The sequence below is a fragment of the Giraffa tippelskirchi genome, chromosome 8 (assembly GCF_054371585.1).
Source record: "Giraffa tippelskirchi isolate mGirTip1 chromosome 8, T2T-mGirTip1v1.2.pri, whole genome shotgun sequence".
In the NCBI taxonomy this organism is placed as follows: Eukaryota; Metazoa; Chordata; class Mammalia; order Artiodactyla; family Giraffidae; genus Giraffa; species Giraffa tippelskirchi.
Window position 1 is genome coordinate 13,794,907 of NC_137282.1, and position 24,781 is coordinate 13,819,687.

The window sequence follows — 24,781 nt, forward strand, 5'->3', positions numbered from 1 at the left end:
GCAGGAGGGGAGGCACAAGAAAAGAAAATATACTTTCTTACTGAGAAGTCTGTATTTATTGTGTTCCTTCTTCCCCTGGCCAAGAACTCTCCCAAATACTGTTTTCACTGACATCAGGGTGTGCAACTACTGGAAGTTTCTCACATAGTGTTCTGCTCCTGTGGTTACAGCTGAAAAGCACATCAGAATGGGGTGGGGAGTGATGGGGGAGGAGGGAGGCCCAAGAGAAAGGGGATATATATAAATACACACACACACACACACACACACACACACACACACACGTGTGCTCAGTTGCCCAGTTGTGTCCAGCTCTTTGTGACCCCATGGACTGTAGCCTGCCAGGCTCCTCTGTTCATGGGAATTCTCTAGGCAAGAATACTAGAGTGGGCTATCACGTCCTTCTCCAGGGGCTCTTTCCAACCCAGGGATCAAACCCAGGTTTCTTGCATCGCAGGCGGATTCTTTATCATCTGAGCCACCATATAGCACAACAGCTATTTGTGATATAGCAGAAAGTAATACAACATCATAAAGCCACTATGCATTCGTGCTCAGTCATGTCCTGCTCTTTGCGACCCCATGGACTATAGCCTGCCAGGCTCCTCTGTCCATGGGATTCTCCACACAAGAATACTGGAGTGGGTTGCCATTCTCTTTTTCAGGGTATCTGCCCAACCAAGCAATCAAACTCGCATCTCCTGCGTTGGCAGGCAGAATCTTTAACACTGAGCCACCTGGGAAGCCCTATACTCCAATAACAAATACACAAAAGAAACATATAAAGATGGAAAAAGGAACTGAGCCAATAGGGACAACTCATTTCCTTTCAAGGATAGTGTTGGGGCAAGAAAGGTGGAGGGATGTCTCAAGAGCTGCTTCCAAATTCAACCCAAGTTCAGCCTTTCCCAAGTATTGAGTTGGCCAAAAGATTCATTTGGGTTTTTCCATACAATGGTATGGGAAATCTGAATGAACCTTTTGGCCAACCCAACAGTTGACCAGCTAGGAATGCTGCTTGCTTCCTAGAGGCTAATCCTTTCTCCAACAGGAATCCTCCCTCCCATCCATGGCCCCAAAGAGCCTTGGAGTCCTTATAATTCCGAAATCCCTGAGCTCTCTGGGAAGACACTTCAATGTGTGTGTGCACATGTACAAACTCTTGGACACATTTATATATCAAGGCATATTTTCCCTTTTGGCTCTTACCCTACCAGGTTACACATTGCTTACCTTTCTCTTCTCTGTTCTTTATTTTCACTTGTGTCTTCAAAGACCAAATGAAGAATGACTTATACCCATTTTCTAACACTCAGGAGAAAAAACAAAAGCAAGAGTCTAGTGGATTTCACAGTTTTGTCTGGGCTGAGTCCTAGTACTACCTCCAATATTCAGGAATAAAGGCTGAAACTACTTTTCATTCATATTCAACAGATACTTATTGGACACCTGGATGTGAGAAGCACTCTTTTCTGTTCTGGGGATAAAGCGATAAAAAAATAAACAAGGCATGGGTTTACTGCTACAATACTGTAAAGTAACTAGCCCCCAACTAAAATAAATAAATTTGTTAAAAAAAATAAATAAACAAGGGACTTCCTTGGAGGTCCAGTGATTTTAAGACTCTGTACTTCCAAAACAAAGGATACAGGTACAATCCCTGGTCAGGTAACTAAGATCCCACATTCTGTGTAGCATGGCCAAACAAACAAAATTCTCCTTGTGAAGCTTAAATTCTAATAGAAAATAAGTTGAATCAATGCAGTATGGTTGTGCTAAGAGCTAAGGAGTTAATAAAAGCAGAGAAAGGGGCTTGAAAGTATACATGTGGGGTAGGGAAGCGACATTGTCATCAGAGTGCCCTGAACAGGCCTCACTGAGCAGGAGGCATCTGAGTGAGCCCTGAAGGAAGGGAAGAAGCAATGCAGTAACTGGGGAAGAGTGTTCCAGCAGCGGGGTCAGCATGTGCAAAGGTCCTGAGGCAGGCATGTGGCTGGTGCGGCTGTCGAAGAGTGAGGCGGCTAATGTGGCTACAGCAGGGCTGGAAACGCAACAGCAGCAGATGAGGTCAGAGGTAAGAGCAGGCTAGATTATCCTGGACCACATAAGGCATGAAAGTGGACTTTTGTCGGAGTGTTCTGAGGAACTTTGGGAAGACTGAACAGAGTTATGACTTAAATGGGTGTAAGACCTTTGGTGGGTCATTGATCTGAGTGTCACTTTTCTTGCCCCTAAAATGGAAAGGCCGTGCCAAGTAAATATCTAAGCTCTCTTCTAGGTGTAAAAATTGATTTTTAGACATCTACAGAATGTTCGGTTCCCACAGAACAGATAATAAAACCATGAACTTCTGCCCATCTTCACTGCTCCCTGGTGCTTCAAAGTTGACACAGTGACCCAGCCCGGGCTTGGAAGAGAGCCTGGTTATGAGAGATGGCGTGATTATAGCAAACGGCTGGTACCTTAGTGAGTCCCCCAGGAACACGTGGGGTGTCCTCAATGATACCGACATTCACCCGGCCCCATAACATCCAGCCACCTGTTCCCCGCCTCGGAAATCCAGGGCACTCTTTGTACAGAACAAGGTGGCAGCCAAAGGAGATCAAATATCTGTTTGCTTCCCATTAAATACAAATCTAAAAATTAGCATTTTCCTTTCTCATCATTTCACATCACGCATGGAGAGTTCACTTTAATTTTCAAGTCTGTTTACTTCATTTCAGGGAAGTTTGGGAGCTTTGAATAGAATCCACCCTGCAGGCTTCTTGTCTGGATCAGCAAGTCTGTCTGTGTTCGGTTCCCCTTGATACTTTTTACTCCTCTGTCCTTTCAAATGCAAAATCCCACAGCAATGTTTGCTAAAACGCACAACAAAGTTTCCTGTTGTTTTAATATCTCTACTTCTCAGTGAGGAAACCACGCCTCTCAGGACCTTCCCCCAGCGGCTCAGAGAAGCATCACAGCTGGCCTCTCTACTGTTTGACTGTGACCTATGTTTGCATATGTACTGGGTTGGCTAAAAAATTTGTTCAGGTTTTTCCATCAGCTTATACAGGAAAACCCGAATGAAATTTTAGGCCAACCCCAAAACAGGATTTTACCAAGCACTATTTCTACTTCTGAGTAGACCCCACAATATTATGTTAATACCCATATAGTAGTCTATCAGAACCTCTTTTAACAGTGACTGAAGAAAACCATCCCTACCAACACAGTGTGTTATTAATGACAACTATAGTCTAAGCATATGATAGAAGCTTCTAGAAAACCAGCAAGTAGCAAAAACTATGACACCTCTGGATTCCTACCACCTCACTGTGAACAACAGATAACTGATCAGAGATCTGTAACCCCCAACACTTTGTGTCCCCGCCACGCCAGAGCAGCTCCTAAAACATAACAAACACTCCAGGAATGTCAGTTTTGTAAGCAAATGAAGGGTAAGTGCAAACACCATGAAACTTGGCACTGGAGCCCGACCTCCTCCTTTCTACACTGTTTTCATGTGACTTTGCCTGTGAGATGGTTCCAGAAACCAATGTACAAAGCAGAGTGTCCAGGGTGACAGATGGAGGCCACAGAGTATGCACCTGCATCACTGAGGTCCCCAGGAGGAAGGGCACAGAGCAATTTCCACCCAAATTGGCCGGCAAGAGCTTAAGAAACTAGAGGAGAGACAATTTCCTCTTCCAGCTTATTTCCATCAGCCGCTTCACCATCTTTAGCGGTTGGGTCCAGGCAGAAAGAAGGCCTGGCCCAGGCTGGCTAAGTCCCCTGTGAGCACACAGGACTCAGTCCCCACTCTTGCGAACTGGCCTGGTCTTACCTCCGCAGCAGGAACTCCCTCCGGCGGCCGGCAATGCAGCACAATCATGCCTTCGATTGGTACCTCCCTCCCCTGCGGGTCTTGCTCAAAGTTTTTCCGTAAATCTGCAAAGAATGGGAAAGACATGACACTTTGCTCTGGGGCCAGGACGATCCACATTTACTCCAAAGATGATAAAACAGTGAGCTTAATGTCACAATCTAGACAGACAGACACACACACACCCCTGGTTTCAGGAGTTCCAGAATCTAAGAATCCTTTTCCTGAATATTCACAAACACATTTCAAATAAGTCGTAACCAAACCGTCCCTAATGTTCTCTACTGGTATGATGGATAGAAGATTTACTAGGAGAGCAGGAAAGAAAAAACTCATTATTTCATGAGTCTTTGCTAGCATTATCTACTTAGCATCTGATAAAGCACTTGGTCTAATACATTGCCATCCACAGCTATTATGCAGCTGAGGTGCACGTGATTCTTTTTTATTAACTAAAGAATGCATTATTAATCTGTAACCTCTGTATTCCCTTCGCCCTCTAGGGAGCTCTAGAAGATGGTAATAGAGTGTGATTACCTATTAGTCTTTTATTTGTAACCAGGGAGAAGAGGCAACATTCAACCACAAAATCTATAACCTATCTGACCAAACATATAATTAAAAAAATACAACACCCTCCAGCCCAACAACAGTGCTGGGCATCCATGTAGTGCCTTTCATGGAAGACTCCAGACTCTTTGCAAACAAGCTGCACCATTAACCTTTGACACGTAGAAGGGTGACACGTGGAGGGGTTAATTGGCTTGCCAGTGGTCACAGAGAATATCAACGCCAGGGATGGGGAAGAATTTACCCCGTGTCCAGACATTAGTCTCTGAGCACTCACCAGCAAATCTTTTTCAGGGAAAAGGACAAACACAGGGACAGTTGAGAAAGAGAGAAAGAGTATCATTTGCATGGCTTTCCACTTAAGCATATGCTTCATTAACGAGAGTGGGAGTTGGCCTCTACTTCTTTTGGAGGTGTCATAACAACACTTTGATAATTTAACCTCACAAGCTCATTTCCACTGTCATTTGAAAGCCTGGGACAGTGGAGTGAAGACAGTTTGACAAGCCTTCCTCAAGACCTCCCCTTCCTCCCGGACAGTGTATTTTTCTTCAACCGAGGATCTCAAATTACAGGCTGTGGATTTATTGATTTAATTTTCTTTAGTGCTTATAACATGAAATATGTTCTCTGTAAAGAGCAGAGCTTCAGAATCAGTTACATCTGTATAAATGGTATAAATACATTAAATGTGCTTTTAGCAAGTCAGAAACATGCCATGAATAACAAGCCCAGCAATCCATGTATTCACTTTCTTCGGATTTTTACTCTTAATGTTTTCCCTCCCAGAGGCGACTGATGTCTTTTGTCAGCAGGGCTGTCTATCTGGAGATCGTTGTGAGCATATGTGAAGCCAAGGATCTTACAAGGACTCCCATTGTGGGCAGGTGGCAGGATCTATTTTCCTGTTTCTCTGCTGTCCTCCCAAATTGTAAAGCCAAGCTTCCTTCTATTAGAGATCTGTAAATTGCCACAGCCTTTACGATTCAGAATTTCTGATTCCAAGTTTGAGGAAGTTCACATAATTGATAACGAAACTATGAGTGATGGGGATGTGAATAAACTCCGGGATGAAAAATTTCATGTTTCCTGCACAATTGGACCACAAATTCTCCTTTGCTCTCCCCACAAGGGATCACTGAGTCAAAAATCCCCTTTCCAGGAACGTCCCTGGTGGTCCAGTGGTTTAGAATCTGTGCTGCAATGCAGAGGATGTGAGTTCAATCCCTGGTTGGGTAACTAAGATCCCACAGGCCATGGGACAACTAACCAGATGGACTACAACCACTGAGCCTGCACACCAAGACAAATATCTCACATAACGCAAAGGAGATCCCATGTGCCTCAACTAAGACCTGATGCAGCCAAACAAATCAATAAATAAAGGTTTACAAAGTCCTCTTTCCTTATGACTAATTTACTCATCAGGGCTACAGTAAACCCCCTTATTTATGGGGGATACATTCCAAAAACCCAGTGGATGCCTGAAACCACAGATAGTACCAAATCCTATATGTCCTGTTTTTTTTTTTTCCTATCCATACATCCCTATGATAAAGTTCAATCTATAAATCAGGCACAGTAAGAGATCAACAATACTAAGACTAAAATAGAACAATTATGACAGTACACTGTAATAAACGTTACATGACTATAGTCTCTCTCAAAATATCTTACTGGACAAATGTAACGCTTTTCCATCTTAACTAAGCACTTCAGTCTGGTGGCTGCAATGCTTTTAGTTTGAGGGGTGACAGTAAAACTAACACAAATTTCTTTTCCCTTCTTCACAATTTCATGGAGAGAAGATTCAAGCTGATCATAGATCTTAAGAACCTCAGCATATAATTTTTTTTTCTTTCCTAAGTCCTTATTAAGAACTTTCACTTTTTCACTTAAAGAAAGCACTTTTCAGCATTTCTTTGGTGTACCTGAATTTCCAGCATCACTACCCTTATGCTTTGGGTCCATTACTAATTAAAACAAGGGTTACTTGAACACAAGTACCGTCATACCAGGACAGTTGATCCGATAACCAAGACGGCTACTAAGATTAACGCACAGGACACCCTGGACGAAGAGATGATTCACTTCCTGTGCAGGATGCAGCTGGATGGCAGGAGATTTCATCATGCTACTCAGAACAGTACATGACTTAAAGCTTATGAACTGTTTATTTCTGAAATTTTCCATTTAATATTTTCAGACTAAGGTTGACTGTGGGTAACTGAAACCACAGATAAGAGAGATGACCCTGTATTGAAACGAGCCTGTTGTAGAATGTGGGTGACTCTTACATGACACATCAGTTCTCTAATGGAAAGAAACGGTGGTATTTTTGTGCCTAATTCTGTTTGGTTTGTTTGCCACTTTCTCCTTTTCTTTGATTGCTTTGTTTTCAAAAAGGAAGTCTTACCCACTGCTGCTACACAATGATTGCAGTTTTGACAACATCAAATAATCTGCATTCAACCCAATGAAGCACAGAAAACAGAGAGTGTGAATTTCTATTTTGTCTTATACTATTTCTATTTTGTCTTCTATTTCCTTTCTTTGCTCACTAGAAATGGAAATGGTAACAAAATGCAGAGTTTTGGGGGTATTTCCACACATCAGCGAATGAGAAGAAACTAGACTAAAGTCGTTTTTCCTCCACACTCCCACCTGCTTAAGGAACTAGCTAAGCAAATATAGAGAAAGGAAAACCCTGAGGATTTTTTCTGGTGGTACAGTGGCTAAGACTCGGTGCTCCCAAAGCAGGGGGTCCGGGTTCAACCCCTGGTCAGGGAACTAGATCCCATGTCCCGCAAATGAAAGATTCCATGTGCTGCAACGGAGACCTGGAGCAGCCAGTTAAATAAATCTTTAAAAAAAAAAAAAAAGAAGGAAAATCCTGTATTGACACTGGGATATAGGAAAGGGTATTGTCTACAAGGCAGAAGCTAGGAGAAATTTCTTTTTGATCTCATACAGTCAGGATCAGACTGAAGAAAGGACCCACACAACACCCTGATCTTTCCAATTGACGTTGGCAATCACCGTTGAAGTTTTCCAACAAGTATATATCCACTTCTAAATGTGGAGACAGGAAGATTAAAAGGCAGAAGACAGAGGGTCAGGCAACAACTGTGGTGTCATAAACATGGATCCAACTCATCAAAGGCAGCCCATCACAGACCAGGTATCACTCCGAGTAAGAAACCCAAGTGTCAGAGTTCTGGCTTGTGCCTAATACTGGTGGCAGGAACTCTAGTATTTTTGATTCCCAAGGAGGACAAACATACCAGACAAATTCCAGAGAGCTACTAAATATACCAAAAAATTACAGAAATAAATTCTTAGACATAGAAGTAAATGATTTCAGCTCTACCTATGATTCTCATCATAGGTCACTCAATCTAGTTTTGCTGTTTGCTTGTTTGTTTAGGCATTTTGTTTGTTTGTTTTTGAGTTTGTATTTTTCTTGACCCTGCCAGGCAGCTTGCAGGATCTTAGTTCCTGATCAGGGATTGAACCCAGGCTCCTGGCAGTGAAAAACATAGAGTCCTAACCACTGGAGAAGGAAATGACAACTCACTCTGGTATTCTTGCCTGGAGAATCCCAGGGACGGGGCGGCCTGGTGGGCTGCCGTCTATGGGGTTGCACAGAGTCGGACACGACTGAAGCGACTTAGCAGCAGCAGCAGCAACCACTGGACCACCAGAAAATTCCTGTCAGTTTCTGAATTGGCAAACTAGATACTTTTATCACCTATGCTAGTTCCAAGGCTTGAAAGATTCACAGAGAAAACTGTGTCAACTCTAACAGTAGGAAAAACATCCCCAGTCTTGTAAAAAGAATTACACTACAAATGAAGGAGACAAACCACAGAACCGAAATGGCTTCCTCTAAGACTGGAAACAAGAGGCATTTTTGGAGAACTTCTAATTTAAGTTATTTAACATCAAAAGGAAATAGTAACTGAGAATCTAGAGTAGGGGTTTATAAATAGGATAACATCTGAGATCAAGAAAACTGCCACTATGCATGGAAAAAAAAAAAAACACAACATAACTGCTGAATTAGAAATATATGTCATGGAGACAGTAAACAGCATACTGAAGATTGCTGAAAATTGAACTAGTAAAACAGAAGACAGATTTGTCAGGATCCAGGCAAGAAACAGAAAGCACACAGTTGTTTTAACAGAAAATATTAATGTAAAAATTGAAGGGCTGAATAGGCAAAAGGGGAACTGCTAGGAGCTGTGCTCATCCCAGGGAATCGAAGGATGACACTGAGGTTATAGAACTCTGAAGCTTCGAGAGGGCTCTACTCTCCAAGGAGAGGGCACAGCATGCTGGCACCTCAGGGACTTGGAAGAGGGACCCAGGACTTAAGACCTAGACCTCTGAGGAAGGGCTGGTGGTGCTGGCATCTCTTGGAGGAGAGGGATGGAGCGCAGCACATAATAAAGCTGGATCTGGAATTACTTTAAAAAAGTAAGTGGGAAACAAGAAGCTGCTGCCACCTCTACATAGAAATTCTGCTGGGATGATGTTGACAGAGACAGAAAACGAACTCAAAGCAGCAGCCTTCCCTTCCTCTTTCACTCTGCAGTCTTCTCTGGCGCCCCCTATTGGTGGAACCTTACAGGGAGCTAGGATCTGGCAAGGGAGTCCCAGCCCTAGCTTCGCAAAAGACAAACCATTCGCTCTAGAGATGGCAGTAGCTTAGTATCCAGCAGACCCTAGCTTAAGAAATGTTCTCCAGGAGAACTCTAATAATTACATATTCTATATCCGTTTTCCTCACTCAATCATCAGTTCAATGATTATGGGCTTTATGTCTGAGATATTCATTCTTACAGTCCCAGTGGCTACTAATACAGGAAAGGTTCTTAGTATCAATAAACCTAAGTTGAACACATGAGCTAGGAGGAAATGAGGAAATGATAAATCAGCTTGCCAGAAAAAGGATTAAATAAATAACAAAAGAATATGTTGAGTTAGAGAAATACAATTTAAATACAATAGTTAGTTTACAAGGAGATGGTAAGTGTAAAGAAAATAAATGATAATTAAAATAATGATAAAATTAAGTCTTCTCTGAGTTGAGAAAAAACTTGAGTTTGCAAAAGAGCTCACTGGATACAAGGCAAAATAATTTGGAAAAGAAAAACTGTTTCTAGGTACATTATAGTTGAAATTTTAATAAACTTTTTAAAACTGTAAAAAATAATTTTACAAGTATTTTACAATAAACAAACAGAAGTAACTACATTTTTCAAAAAGAATTAATATTGTTAAAATGTCTTTTATCCAAAGCCATTTATAGATTCAGTGCAATCCGTATCAAAATCCCACTGTCATTTTCACAGGAAAAGAGAAGAAATCCTAAATTTAGCATGGAACCACAAGAGACACTTAAAAGCCAAAACAATCTTGACAAAAAAGAACAAAGCTGGAGGCATGATATTTTCCTGATTTCATACTACACCACAAAGCAACAGTAATCAAAACAGTATGGTATGGGTATAAAAACAGGCAAACAAATGAATGAAATAGAATCCAGAGCCCAGAAACAAACCTTCATATATATGGCTAACTAATATTTGAAACAAGATACAAATGTACCAAATGGGACAAGAACAGTCTCTTCACTAGTGGTGCTGGAAAATTTGGATATATGCAAATGTAAAAGAATGAAATGTGAAACAGAAGAACTCTTCCCTTATATCATACACAAAAGTTAACTTGAAATGGATCAAAGACTTATACATAAAACCTGAAACTGTGAAACTCCTATAGGAAAACAAAGGGGAAAAAAAAAAACTCCTTAACAACAACATTTTTGTATATGACACCAAAATCACCAGCAACAACAGTGACTATATAAAATTAAAAGACTTATGTGCAGCAAAACAAATTATCAACAGGAAAGGCAACCTGAGGAATGAGAGAAAATATTTTCAAACTATATATTTGACAGAGTATTATACCCACAATATATAAGGAACTCATTTAACTCAATAGTAAAAACAAAATAATCCAATCCAAATATAAAATGAGCACAGGACCCAAACAGACATTTTTCCAAAGAAGATATACAAATGGCCAGTGGGTACATGACAAGGTGCTTAACATCACCAAATAGAGAAATGCAAAAATCAAATCCAACTCCTATTAGAATGGCAAATATCAACTCTTGTTAGGGGCTAATGCAGCTGGTGACTTTCAGTTGAAGCCAGTGCTTATTTACCATGCTGAAAATCCGATGGCCCTTAAGAAGGACGCTAAATTTACTCTGCCTATAGTAGAGTATAGTATACTCTAGAGTATAGTATAGTATATAGAGTATAGTATAGTAGAACACTCTGCCTAAGTGTTCTATAACAGAGCAACAAAGCCTGGATAATAACTCATCTGTCTACAATCTGATTTGCTGACTATTTTAAGCCCATTGTTGAGATTTCATAGACAAAGTACCTGGTCATTCAAGAATTCTAATGGAGATGCACAATATTAATACTGTTTTCATGCCTTCAATAAAGCAAAGCACATTGAAATGAAGTATGCCTGTATCTGTTTGAATTGCTGGTCTGCCACTTACTAGCACCTTAACTTGATAAGTATCTTTATTTCTCTTTGCTTCAGATTCCTCATCTAGAAAATGAACATACAGATTTCTATTCCATATAGTTGGGTCTGAATTAAATGCTAATATGTGTACAATACTTTTAAGAGCACTTATCCTTTTAAGAGCACAATCCTTTTAAGTACATAACAGGATTTAATTAAGGTCACATCTGTTATTATATCCTATTATAAAGCCATGATTATTAAAAGATCTTGTCATTAATCAATGTACAAACTGTTTATAAACTACAACACTTTTCAAAGGCACTCAAATAAAAACATTAGTATATGATATATACTAAATACCATATACTTATACTGATATACAATGTACATATTAGGATGGCCTTTTGGATAAAAAGATAAAGTGAGATCTATGTCTTATTTCATACCAAAATAAATCCCATCTTAATAAAAACATTATCTACAAAGCCACAGCAGTAATAAAATACTTATTGGATCTTAAGTTAGGAAAGCTTTTTCTAAACCCAAAATTGGAGGAAGAATACCTTAGGAAATGATCAGCAGATACTGTTTTACCAAAACTGAAAACTGTTTTTACCTAAAACACTACAAGAAAAATTATAGGCAGAGGTTTAACAGTCTTAATATATTATAAAGGGCACTTCTGGAACAAAGTGAGAAGGATAAATACCCTAAAATAAAATGTCAAAGGTGCACAAAAACATAACTTACAAAAGAAGGACACAAATGAATAATAAAAGATATTTAGAAGTGTCATTATCACTAATTGTTACTGAAATACTAATTTAAAAAGCATGAGTATGTCTCTTTACTCTTCCAAACAGCCTCTGTTTTGTTTGTTTCTTTGTTTTAAAGGGCAGTTTCCAGTTTTAGAAAAAGTATAGAGAACTGAATGAAAAGAGTCTCTTGAAAGTGAAAGAGGAGAGTGAAAAAGTTGGCTTAAAATTCAACATTCAGAAAACTAAGATCATGGCATCTAGTCCCATCACTTCATGGCAAATAGATGAGGAAACAATAGCAACAGTGACATACTTTATATTTTTGGGCTCCAAAATCACTGCAGATGGTGACTGCAGTAACGAAATTAAAAGACACTTGCTCCTTGGAAGAAAAGTTATCACCAACCTGCTGCTGCTGCTGCTAAGTCGCTTCAGTCGTGTCCGACTCTGTGAGACCCCATAGACGGCAGCCCATCAGGCTCCGCCGTCCCTGGGATTCTCCAGGCAAGAATACTGGAGTGGATTGCCATTTCCTTCTCCAGTGCATGAAAGGGAAAAGTGAAAGTGAAGTCGCTCAGTCGTGTCTGACTCTTAGCGACCCCATGGACTGTAGCCTACCAGGCTCCTCCATCCATGGGATTTTCCAGGCAAGAGTACTGGAGTGGGGTGCCATTGCCTTCTCCGTATCACCAACCTAGCAGCATATTAAAAAGCAAAGACATTATTTTGCCAACAAAGATCTGTCTAGTCAAGGCTATGGTTTTTCTAGTAGTCATGTATGGATGTGAGAGTTGGACTATAAAGAAAGCTGAGCGCTGAAGAAATGATGCTTTTGAATGGTGGTGCTGGAGAAGACTCTTGAGAGTCCTTTGGACTGCAAGGAGATCCAACTAGTCCATCCTAAAGGAAATCAGTCCTGAATATTCATTGGAAGGACTGATGCTGAAGCTGAAACTCCAATTCCTTGGCCACCTGATGCGAAGAACTGACTCACTGGAAAAGACCCTGATGCTGGGAAAGATTGAAGGCAGGAGGAGAAGGGGACGACACAGGATGAGATGGCTGGATAGCATCACCTACTGGGTGGACATGAGTTTGAGTAAGCTCCGGGAGTTGGTGGTGGACAGGGAGGCCTGGTGTGCTGCAGTCCATGGGGTTGCAAAGAGTCGAACACGACTGAGCGACTGAGCTGACTAACTGACTGAGAGAACTGAATAGTCTTAAACACTATTAGGAGAAACAAAAATGGTTAAACATGAAACCTATAATACATACCAAATGTCTTTGAAAGTTAATTTAGGAGTTCATTATCTAATAAATGAATTAATACTGGTATATCCATAAAACAAAATACTCAGCAATAAAAATAAACAAAGGATGGACACACGCTACAATGCAGATAAATCTTGAAAACACAATGCTAAATGAAAGAAATGAGTTACAAAAGACCAAATACTGTATGATTCCATTTATTAAAAAAATGTTCAAAATATGTGAATACGTAGTCAGAAAGTTGATAAGCGTTTAATTAGAACTGCAAGTGAGGTGGGGGGAAGGGCTGGGAATGATTCTATTTATGATGTGATAAAAATGGGCCCTGGTGGCTCAGAGACTAAAGCATCTGCCTGCAATGTGGGAGACCTGGGTTCCATCCCTGGGTCGGGAAGATCCCCTGGAGAAGGAAATGGCAACCCACTCCAGTATTCTTGCCTGGAGAATCCCATGGACGGAGGAGCCTTGTGGGCTACAGTCCACAGGGTCGCAAAGAGTCAGACACGACTGAGCGACTTCACTTTCACTTTCTTTTCAAAAGTGTTCTGAATTGGACTCTGCTAATGATTGCACAGGGACTTCCTGGTGGCTCAGTGGTAAAGAATCCACCCACCAGTGAAGGAGACGTGGGTTCAACCTCTGGTCCAGGAAGATTTCTTGGAGAAAAATATGGCAACCCACTCCAATATTCTTGCCTGGAAAACCATTGATAGAGGAGCCTGGCGGGCTATAGTCCATGGGGTCACAAAGAATTGGACACTACTTAGCAACTAAACAACAATGATGATCACACAATTCTGAGAGCAAACTAAACACTATCAAATTGTACGCTTTAAATAGATGAATTACTTGCCAAGTCATACGGATTCAATCTCAGTAGAGCTATTATTAAAAAGAGTTCATTTATATGATTCAGTAATTCCACTACTAAAATTTTCTAAGAAAACTATTAAAGAGCTATATAGAAAAATGTAGCATAGTGATATTCTTCAAATCATCATTTACAATGCTGAATGACTGCTAATAATCTAAATATTTAATCATATGGGAATGGTTAATATCTTTTTGTACATTCATATAATGTAATACTATGCCAACTTTAAAAAAAAGCTTAAAGGATATTTTAAATTACAAGTAAATGTTTGAATAAATTACTAAGGAAGATAAAATGGTATTCAGTGACTGGTCTCTTTTATCTATTTTTTAATATATAAGGATGGTACTCCTCCCAATGTAAAAATTATCTTTTTATAGAATGCGTTTATATCCAAATGAAAGTAGGTACATTTGCTTTAGAAACTTGTTTCGGTGGGTAGCCCGTCTCTTAATTTGCCTTCAGGTTTTCCATAAATGTGTAACAGCCTCATTCAGAATTCACTCATGCTGTTGGTCGTGGCCACTGTGCCAGGCCGTAGGGGTACATGCTGAACTCGACACAGACCATTCCAGCCTTCCTACGGCATACACTCCAGCAGGGAGGGTAGATACTAAACAATCCTGATGGCTCTGTAGTAAAGATTCTGCCTGCAATGCAGGAGGTGCAGGTTTGATTCCTAGGTTGGGAAGATCCCCTGGAGCAGGAAATGGCAACCCACTCCAGTCTTCTTTCCTGGAGAATCCCATGGACAGAGGAGCCTGGTGAGCTACAGTCTATAGAGTCGCAAAGAGTCAGACATGACTGAAGCAACTTAGCAGGCACTCAAGAGGGACGGGGATGAGCACTGAAACAGAGAAGTAGAAAGTTCCATAAAGCTGTATTACAGCAACACATACCTTAATCATTAGAGGAAAGTTTTTCAAAGAAAAGTATAGGTAGGCAGAGGCAGAGCATCTCACAGGCCTCCGCTGGACACACTATACCTCATTTACTATTTCCATCAGGCTTTTACTGGCTTAAAACATTGTTTTACATATACATGCTCTCTGGTTTCTTTCTTGCAAGTCTCTACAAAATGCCTGCATAGCTACCTCTCTTTCCATAAGTTAGCACATCCCATAAGGACACTCTTCTATTAGACTTGGTCTTCTATCCATATATATTGAAAGGGTGGAATATAAATAGATTTCTACCTTCTGATCTCACTGATACATCATCTATGGAAAGACAAAATATTAATTTTCCCATTATTTTGTAGAAGGAAACTGAACCAAGCTGCAGACACACACACACACACATCAAGACTGAAGATTTAAAAATGTCTAAATAGCAACTGGTATGGGGTTACTATATATGTCATAGGAAAAGCCCTGAAGAGAAATCACTCAAAGATTTGGTACTGGATAATTATGGGAATATTCATTATACTCTTCATCTGTTTCTGCATTTTCTAAAATTTTCTGTGATGAATGTGGATTTCTTTTTCAGCCAGAAAAAAAAAAAAAGTCCAAAAAAAGCCTCTCTTTCCTACAAGTTGTCAAAAGATTCTCTAAACTAGACCAAACTGAATCAGAAGCCAGGGAAGCAGTACATTTTGTTTCATTTTATTGTACCAAGTTTCACTCCTACGACATCGATTAAAGAAGGAAGCAAGAAGGACTATATTCTTCAGTCTTTAGTACATGCTGAGATAGTCATCCTAATGTGATTTTACTTATGGAAATCTCTGCAGATAAAAAAAATCTTTCATCTGCTTGGTTCATTGCCTCCCATTAGTACCTGGGAGGGTATACAGCAGTCACTAAATAAACATTTGTTGACTGGATAAATCGATCAGCTGAGCTTCCATGTCAACTCATCTGAATGATTATTATACACTAATACACCACATAAGTCTCCAACAGATAAGTGTACTACAATGCCGTTAAGGTAACGCTTGTTCCTTCTCACCGTCACAGCTGGTGTGAAGGATGCTAGCAAACCTCTGTGCTGATCAGTTTGGAGCATCAATCACTCTCTCTGCTTCTGCTGCCCCCTCACCCTGTCCCCTGTTCGCTTCCTCAGCAGAACGCCCACAAGGCACACGATGACTGGAACCAAAGCAGGGAAGAGGAGGGGGAGAGGTGATGAAGCCAGGTGTTTGGCTAACCTGTAAACCATACAATCAGCAACAAGATCAACCAGTCAGCAGTACTTGCCAATAAGCGGTCCACCTGGGGCCGGGCCATGGGAAGCAGCCGCCTCCCTTTCCTCACCTTCTGCCCTATTTGGCCTTTTTCTCATTTTCCTTTCATGCTACTATGTTAGAAAAGTCATTGTAGCACAGAAAAATCGATAAAAATTCAATTCCGAATAATAGTTCTTTGCAGCTCACAAACACCAGGGAGTTAGCGGCTCATTCAATGTTCTGGCAGTTAATGCAATGAAATAAAAATAATTTACTCATTCAAACCAAATCAGCCACTGAAAAATCATAGTCTTTTTTTTTTTAATCGTCGTAGTCATTTGTTAAGATTGCAGGAGGATGTTACAAAGTCCCATTAGTGCCCGAATATACTGGCATTCAAATCAGCGTCACATCTTTCCCACCCATATTTTACTAAAGGAACAACAAATCGCATTTGTCATACATAAAAGGAATTTGTAATTTAGCCAGATACAGATCATTTGTTGTAATAAAAGGGCCAGTTCACATGCAGAACAGATGGATGCCAGCAAAAGGAAAGTCAAGGCTTGATGCCCTCAATACTCCGGCCCCTGATGGTTATGACCTGAGAAGTCAGTTCCTAACTCCACTTCCCAAAGGAAGCACAGAAAAAGGCTTCCTGTCAGGTCAATTCTTTCTTTGGTGATAATCTCCTTGTATTTTGGTACATTTACAGATGCTTCTCTTGCCAGCCTGGCTTAAACTCTCTGGCTTATTTACATCTATGAATTCTGCCCATCCTTGACACACTAATCCATGTTGATGCCAAGCGGCATCTTGCTGTCATTTCATGCCCTGGCTATGAATCGTCTGGTTCTGACGTTGCAGTCTTTCTGAAGGACAGCCAGCTCTAAAGGACAATTCCACATGTAGATTTCTCTGTCCTAAGATTTCTGAAAAGTGTTGCCTTAACTTGTTCTTTGGTCGCTAAGTCACGTACCACACGTTTGCAACCCCATGGACTGTAGCTCCGCCAGGCTCCTCTGTCCACGGGATTTCCCAGGCGAGAACACTTGAGTTGGTTGCCATTTCCTTCTGCAGGGGATCTTCCTGACTCAGGGACCGAACCTGCATCTCCAGCATTGGCAGGCAGGATTCTTTACCACTGAGCCATCAGGGAAGCCTACAACCTTAACTACTGCTGAGTAAATCTGGCAACAAGTGAAGGAGGGACAGCTTAGATGAAAGCTGGATTGTATGAACCTTTTCATGTTCCCTCTGATCCCACCTTGGTGCCATGCAATGTACAGGGTCTGTTTATTGGGACATCAAGGGGTTCGGATAATGCTAGGGGTCCTGTTGTGCAGAGGCTACTCAAGACTGCTTTTCTGAGCCACAGAATAACATTGGGGCTCCCTTAGCTCCCCTGTGCTCTGCAGTTCCTCTGCTGTTAAATTGCCGTTGTCAATAAATCGTTTTATAACTAGCACGGTGTGTCATTATCCCTTTCACAACAAGTAGCATAGTCTGTCAGGCAACAGTGGTGTTGGAAGGCAGCATCCTGCAGCAGGGACACATTATGGTGAGAAGAAACAGCTGCAGTTTCACAAAACGCTTTGAGTACTAATTTAACCTGCTCTCTATTGAGCCATTCCCAACTCAACGCATTCCATTGTATTTGGCTTCTTTTGTTTACAAGGACACACAAACATTCATTCTGATTCCATCAAAATTTGAGGATTAACTGAATATAAGGAAGACTCAGTGTTGAGTCCAAGACTCCCTGGAAACCAAGAAAGACCACCCACCAGGCTTGGAGGACAGAATACAGATCACAAAGTAAGTAGATAAACAGACTGGAATATGGCCAAGCAAGGGGGTAAAGAGAGTCAATGCAATTCTGTTAACAGGGTTATTTCATACTCCTTTTAGCCCAGATGTTGTGTCCCTCCTAACCAACTGCTTTTCATTCTTTTTTTTTTTTTAATATTAATTTGTTTTTAGCTGCATCTAGTCTTAGTTGCATCATGCGGATTCTTCTGCTGCAGTGCACGGGCTCAGCAGTTTTGGCACGCAGGCTTAGTTGCCCTGCAGTATATGGGATCTTAGTTCCTTGATCAGGAATTGAACCTGAGTCCCCTGCATTGTAAGGCAGATTCTTAATCACTGGACCACCAGGGAAGTCCCTGTGTCCTGTCTTAATGGCCTCTACTTATCTGTTAATTGTATTTACTCAAGTCTTGGCTTCTCTGGTGGCTCAGATGGTAAAGAATTCCCTTGCAATGCAGAAGGCTTGGGTTTGATCCATGAATCAGAAGATCCCCTGGAGAAGGGAAGGGCAACCCATTCCAGTATTCTTGCCTTTGAACAAGAATTCCATGGACAGAGGAGCCTGGCGGGCTACAGACCATAGGGTCACAAAGAGTCAGACACGACTGAACGGTTGACAGTTTCACTTCACTTTCTGGTATCTCGGGGTCACTATTGCCTGATTCTTTAACTGTTACCTTTCCATTTCTGGTGCCTCTATCAACTCCCGATTCTCTTTCAGGATCAAGTCAAATTCAGAAGAGCCAGAATCCACAAGTACACAATCCCTTTAGCCAGATACAGATACAGACCAAATCCCTTACACCAATCTTGAGTAAGTCTTTCATTCTGAGTCTACTCACGGCAGCTAACCTGCCCAGGTGCGCGTCCTTGGTCCAGTGGACATGACAGTGGACTCACGTGCTACACAGTGTAGCCATCTGTGCTTAAGAAGGCTCTCAGTACCACTCTCTTAGCAGGACTATAGGTGGGGACTCCATAATGCAATTACACCTGAGGAAAATTTCAAAGGTTTGCTTTATCTCCAGGTTCCATAAAAGGCGATTTCTGTGTATTGATTATATCGAATTGGGCTATGTCAATATATAAAGGACAGCTGAAGCACGACTTAAATAGCACATCTGAGTAAAAGTTATCAGATGAAAACCTAGGAATTCTCTGCTTCTTTTTTTCAAGGTATTAAATAAAATTAAAACAAAGATAATACCTCACATTCTGTATCTTTACATCACGTTCTACTGATAGCTATGGGGACAAAATACTGGTAAGTTCCACATTCTTCCTGTTTGAGAATACTATTGTTCTCCTGGTGGTTCTAAAGGGAAAATTGAGCTTTAGGTGAATGCAAAAATAGCCACTGAAACAAGTGCTTTTAAAAAAAAATTAAGTATGGTTGATTTACAATGTTAATTTCTGCTAGACAGCAAGGTGATTCAACTATATGTATATATAGACACACACACACATATACTTAAAAAATTCTTTTCCATTATGGTGTATCACAGGATATTGAATATAGTTGCCTGTGCTATATAGTAAGACCTTGTTGTTTATCCTATATATAATGGTTTGAATCTGCTAACCCTAATCTTCCAAACCATCTTTCCCCCACCTGCTTCCCCTTGGTAACCACGAGTCTTGAACAGAAGTGCTTTTGATGGAGAGAAAAAAGCAGTGCAGTCCTAGGAGCCATTGACTAGACTAGTCTGCTCAGTTCTCAAGAAGTAGATAGCAAAGTAGCCCTCCTTATCCTTCTACGGTGAGGATTCCCCATCTGTAGTGCTGCCTAAACCTCTCGTCCCCTACAAGCAGCACTAGAGCTCATCTTCAGCCCAGCATCCTGATGAACACGTGAACACCAAACAAACTCCAAGGTCGATGGGACGGAGTTTTAAGAACAGCACACACGAGGAGAATCTTTCCTGACTCTCCCCGCTGCCCTCCTAGCCCTCCCCCAGAAATGAGAGGGATACGAGCTAGCAGAGATTAAGATGACATGACTTAAAAAGAACCTTACGCTTTCAGAACTCACTCACCATCTCATCGTAATTCAGTACTAGTACTACAGAGAGATGGAGAGGTGGGGGGTGAGGCATAAAAAGGAGAGAGCAAGAGAAAAAAGAAAACGCCAACCTAGCAGCCAGAAGAAATACATTTTCTATCCTGCATTTTCAGCGTTTTGATTCTCCCCTTTCCCTAGTTCTCCCTGAGGCCTGGAAGGTTGATCAGGACAAGATGTGGCCATGTGTCTTAAGCCCGTAAACGATGCAATATGCCACTAACCAGCTAGCACTCTGCTTTCTGCTCAGCCCAAGTGAGTGAAAGAAATGAGAGGGGCATTTTGCCTGACCCTAAATAAATCTTGCTCGAACAGGAAGGATCTAAGAGATCACTCCAGCCAGAAGTTGCTCACTTTGTTGGTAGCAAGCTCTATATTTCACCCTAAGTCTGACAGAGAGACTAACCAATAATGCAGATAAAACTAGAGCTTACAAGTAAGGACCAACCACTCAGAGGTCTGGAGCACTCTTGCCAGAAGAAGGAATAACAATGGCTCTGAAGTAGTGACAACTAGGGGTACTTGAGTGATAAAAGAAGTCACCAGGGCTGATGCAGGGAAGGGGAGCATTTTGGGGCAAGGCAAGATAAGAGGGGGCTAGCTATTTCTATGGGGCCAGTATCATGGAATTTGGAAATCCAGTGGGAGAAGTTCAGCCAAGGGAAGAACATGGTATTGCTTGCATGTTTTGTTGTTTAAGTAATCTTTCTAGCTGCTGTGTGGAGGATAGATTTTAAGATGGCAAGAAAGTGAGCAATGAGATTATTGCAGTAAAGAAATAACCAGATTGGGGGAAGTGGGCAAATTCAGGATGTGCTGTGGATACAGACGGGGTGGGACTTCTTGCTGGAGGGGATGTGACTGAAGGAGACAGAAGAGTCAAGGATGACACCCAGGTCTTGCCATGAGCCCTGAGGCACCATTCACGAACTGGAAAATGTGGGGATAAACAGTTTGCAGCAGTGCTGATGGGGTGTAAAACCAAGAGAGTTTTCTTTGGGACATATGTTGAGATGCCGACTAGATATCTGAGTGAATATATCAGGGAGGCACTGAATGAAGTCATCAGGAGATGAGGTGCAAGGTCAGGTCCAAGAAAAACCAATGTATCAACAGACACTTAACTGTGTGGTGGCTCAGTTGGTAAAGAATCTCCCTGTAATGCAGGAGATGTGGGTGTGATCCCTGAGTGGGGAAGGTCCCCTGGAGAAGGAAATGGTGACCCAGTCCAGTATTCTTGTCTGGGAAACCGCATGGATAGAGGAGCCTGGTGGGCTACAGTCTATGGGGCTGCATAAGAGTCAGATGCAACTTAGTGACTAAATAATAACAAACAGACAGTACTGGAGCTATGGAGTGAGAGATGTCACCTAGGGAAAACCTGTGGGCAAAGGAGTGACCTAAGAGTATTACCATACTTAGAAATCGGAAAAGAAGGAGGAATCTGCATAGAAAACTTGACTTGTGGACAGTGGGAAGACAGCAAAACCACAAAAGCTTTCCTGGACCCTACTCCCAGAGGTTATGATTCCACAGGTCTTGAACAACGCCCTGTAACCTTAATTTTTTTTAGGAGCTCCCTGTATGCTTCTCCTTGAAGGCTGCAAGTTTTAGGAGACACTCGACTAGAGGACAAAGCTGGGTAGTTGATGCCAGAACTCAAACCGAACTCTTGTGACCTTTTAAAATGAGCCTCTCTAAACGTCATGCTTGTATTATGATCCAGCTATTCCTCAAATGGTAACTCCAGCTAATACTCTAGATTTTTCATCTGTGGTCAAATTTTTGAACACGGGCATCCATACCATCTCCATTTTCTCATCTTCCACTGACTCCTGGACCTACGGCCATCTCCTATCACCCTGTCTCATTACACTGCTTTGTCGTCATTAATGGAAGCAAATGAACTGACCCTTCCCATGTCTCACTTTAATCTGGTGATCACACTGACACCATGAGCCATTTCTTCCTTCATCAAAATCTCCACTCTTCCTTTGATATTGAAGCTAAAACTTTTATCTACTTAAAAATAATTGTAATATATAATGGAACTATGTGCAGTTCTGTTCTGTCATTTTCCAAGTATCCTGTAAATGTGCTATCATACTTTCATAATTAAAAAAAAAGAAAGAAAAATCTTCACTCTTGGATTTCTCAGTGCCTCGTCAATTTTTTTTCCTTCTCTGTTTCCTCCATGGCTCCCCTCTGTCCACTCCTTAACCATGTACAGAATTCTACTCATGGTCTGCTGTTCTTTCTCTTCCCTAGCACTTGGGGATTTGGGGAGTAGGATGGAAAATGTGTAGTGTGGGAAACCGCTGAGAACTAAAATACCGCCTGCCTATCAGTAAACAAAGGATGTTGCAGCCATCAAACCATCATGTTACAGCTGCCTGAACGGTAAGCCCTGAGGGCATTCAGGCTGAAACCAACAGACTGCCCACTGCCGAGCCCATCTAACACCAACCAAGGCAGCCACCCCTGGCAGTGCCCGCACGGAATCTCCGGATCAGAAAGCACAGGGCACTGGCCCCAGATAGCGGAGGAGCATATCAAAGGAATGGTTCCAATGACCCCAGACTCCTGCATCTTCCCATACATAGAAAGGGCTTCCCTCCTGGCTCAGACGGAAAAGAATCCGTCTGCAACGCAGGAGACCTGGATTCGATCCATGGGTCAGGAAGATCCCCTGGAGAGGGGAATGGCTATCCACACCAGTGTTCTTGTCTGGAGAATCCCATGGACAGAGAAGCCTGGTGGGCTACAGTCGGTAAGGTCGCAAAGAGTTGGACACAACTGAGAGACTAACATTTTCACTTTTCATACAGAGAAAAGCACTAAATTCCTTAACTTGAAATACTGGGATTTCTTTTTTATTTTATTTTTTAATTAGAGGATAATTACTTACAATATTGCATTGGTTTCTGCCATATATCAACATGAGTCAGCCATTAAGTATACCCCTTCCTCTTGAACTTTCCTCCTATTTCCCTCAGGTTTTCTTTCTGTAACAGTAATCCTTTGATATTCTCATTACCTGGTCTTTTGTTGCAAAAACTTGTATATATCCTGGCTTCTCCCCTTGTCTCTTCAGAATAGTTTTCTCAGCATTTATCTGAGATGCTGTGCCCTGAGCTTAAAGTCCTAAAAAGTTTCTGCCGAATAAAACATAACTCTCAACTTTTAGGTGGTGCATCTTTCTTAGTCAACATCATTTAAGATATTTTTATTTTGACGTGGGCTATTTTTTAAAGTCTCTACTGAATTTGTTACAGTATTGCTTCTGTTTTAAGTTTTAGCTCTTTGGCCTCAAGTCACATGGCATCTTAGCTCCCCAACCACGGATTGAACCCACACCCTTTTCATCAAAAGGCAAAGTCTTTACCATTGGACAACCAGGGAAGTCCAACTCAACACCATCTTAAGTATTTTAGATAAAAACCTCCTCCTTCTATCTTTCTGATGTACAAGGTCATTACTACCCTAAAGACCAACTACTTGCCAATTTCTAATGTTTGATGCTGATGCCTGGGCTTCAGGCTCATAACCCCAACTGCTTGATAAAGACAGTTCAATGAACATTCCATGGGTTCACTTCCATTCAGTCGCTCCGACTCTTTGCAACCCCGCATACTACAGCATTCCAGGCTTCCCTGTCCATCACCAACTCCTGGAGCCTACTCAAACTCATGGCCATCGCGTCGGTGATGCCATCCAACAATCTCATCCTCTGTCGTCCCCTTCTCCTCCCACCGTCAGTCTTTCCCAGCATCAGGGTCTTTTCCAATGAGTCAGTTCTTTGCATCAGGTGGCCAAAGGATTGGAGTTTCAGCTTCAGCATCAGTCCTTCCAATGAATATTCAGGACTGATTTCCTTTAGGCTGGGCTGGTTCATCCTATATTCCAGGGGTATATCCCATGCATATATATTCCATGGGTAGTGCCCACATAACTTGATCAAAAACCAAACTCAGCATCTTGTTCTCCACACTAGTTTCTTCTACTCTATTCATGATCTCGCTTCAGGAAATCACCATTCATTCAGTCACTTTAACCCCAAATCAAGAAAGCCCCAAACCTGGGGTTAATTCCTCCATGTCTACTTCATTCTCCTCACCACTGCACCCAAGTAGCCACACGGTCTTGGTCAATTCATGTTCCTGGAATCTCCAATTTCCCCCTCCCCCTTTAAAGTATACCATCCAGCAAAGTTCAAGCCTCATCAGCAGTCCCATAGCTTAGCACAAGTCTTCCTTGAGCTTTGCTCTCCTTTAAATTTCTGTGGCTGAATGGCAAAGTATGGACAGGGGTTTGGAGATATGACCACATCGCTGCCTGCATATGACACCACAGTGGCCCCAGGCCACATCATGAATGACTCTAAACTCTCAGCAGAGAATCCAAACATCCTCCACAGTCCAACCTGCCTGCCTCTCACAGGAGCCCCACCTCCTTGTTTTCCCACATAGTTCCATACAGTTTCCATACTGGTCTATTTTTCTGGGCTTGCAACTCAAGCTCTCTCCTTAACCTGAACATGGGGTCTTCAAATCAACCCTCCTCCTTCCTAAGGGATTAGCCCAGAAAATGTATCACAGGACTTGAGGATTAGTAAATTACCCTTTGGGTGAGCTCCAAAAACACCCTGTGCTTACTCTAGCCACACTCCCTTGAAAAAGACTTGTTTATAAGTCTATGCTATTCACTATACTAGAGTATAAACTCTTTAAAGGAAGGAATGGAATTTTATTTATTGTGGAGCTATCCAGCACAGGTAGACAATTATTCATGGTTATCCAGCACTTTCACACCTTGGTTAGCTTTTCTTTGACACTCAACA

General features: G+C 41.6%; 1 protein-coding gene across 14 annotated transcripts in view; it reads right to left on the minus strand.

Annotated features, from left to right (window-relative positions):
- UNC5D (unc-5 netrin receptor D) overlaps positions 1-24,781 on the minus strand; it is a 610,447-nt gene that overhangs the window by 214,610 nt on the left and 371,056 nt on the right. For 12 of the 14 annotated variants that reach the window (XM_081523445.1, XM_081523443.1, XM_081523444.1 and 9 more), the window contains exon 4: positions 3,827-3,930. In XM_081523445.1, coding sequence (XP_081379571.1) covers positions 3,827-3,930 — 104 coding nt within the window. Of the gene's footprint in view, positions 1-3,826; positions 3,931-24,019; positions 24,236-24,781 lie in introns of those variants that run through there. The other 2 variants (XM_081523449.1, XM_081523452.1) reach the window with 2 other exon arrangements.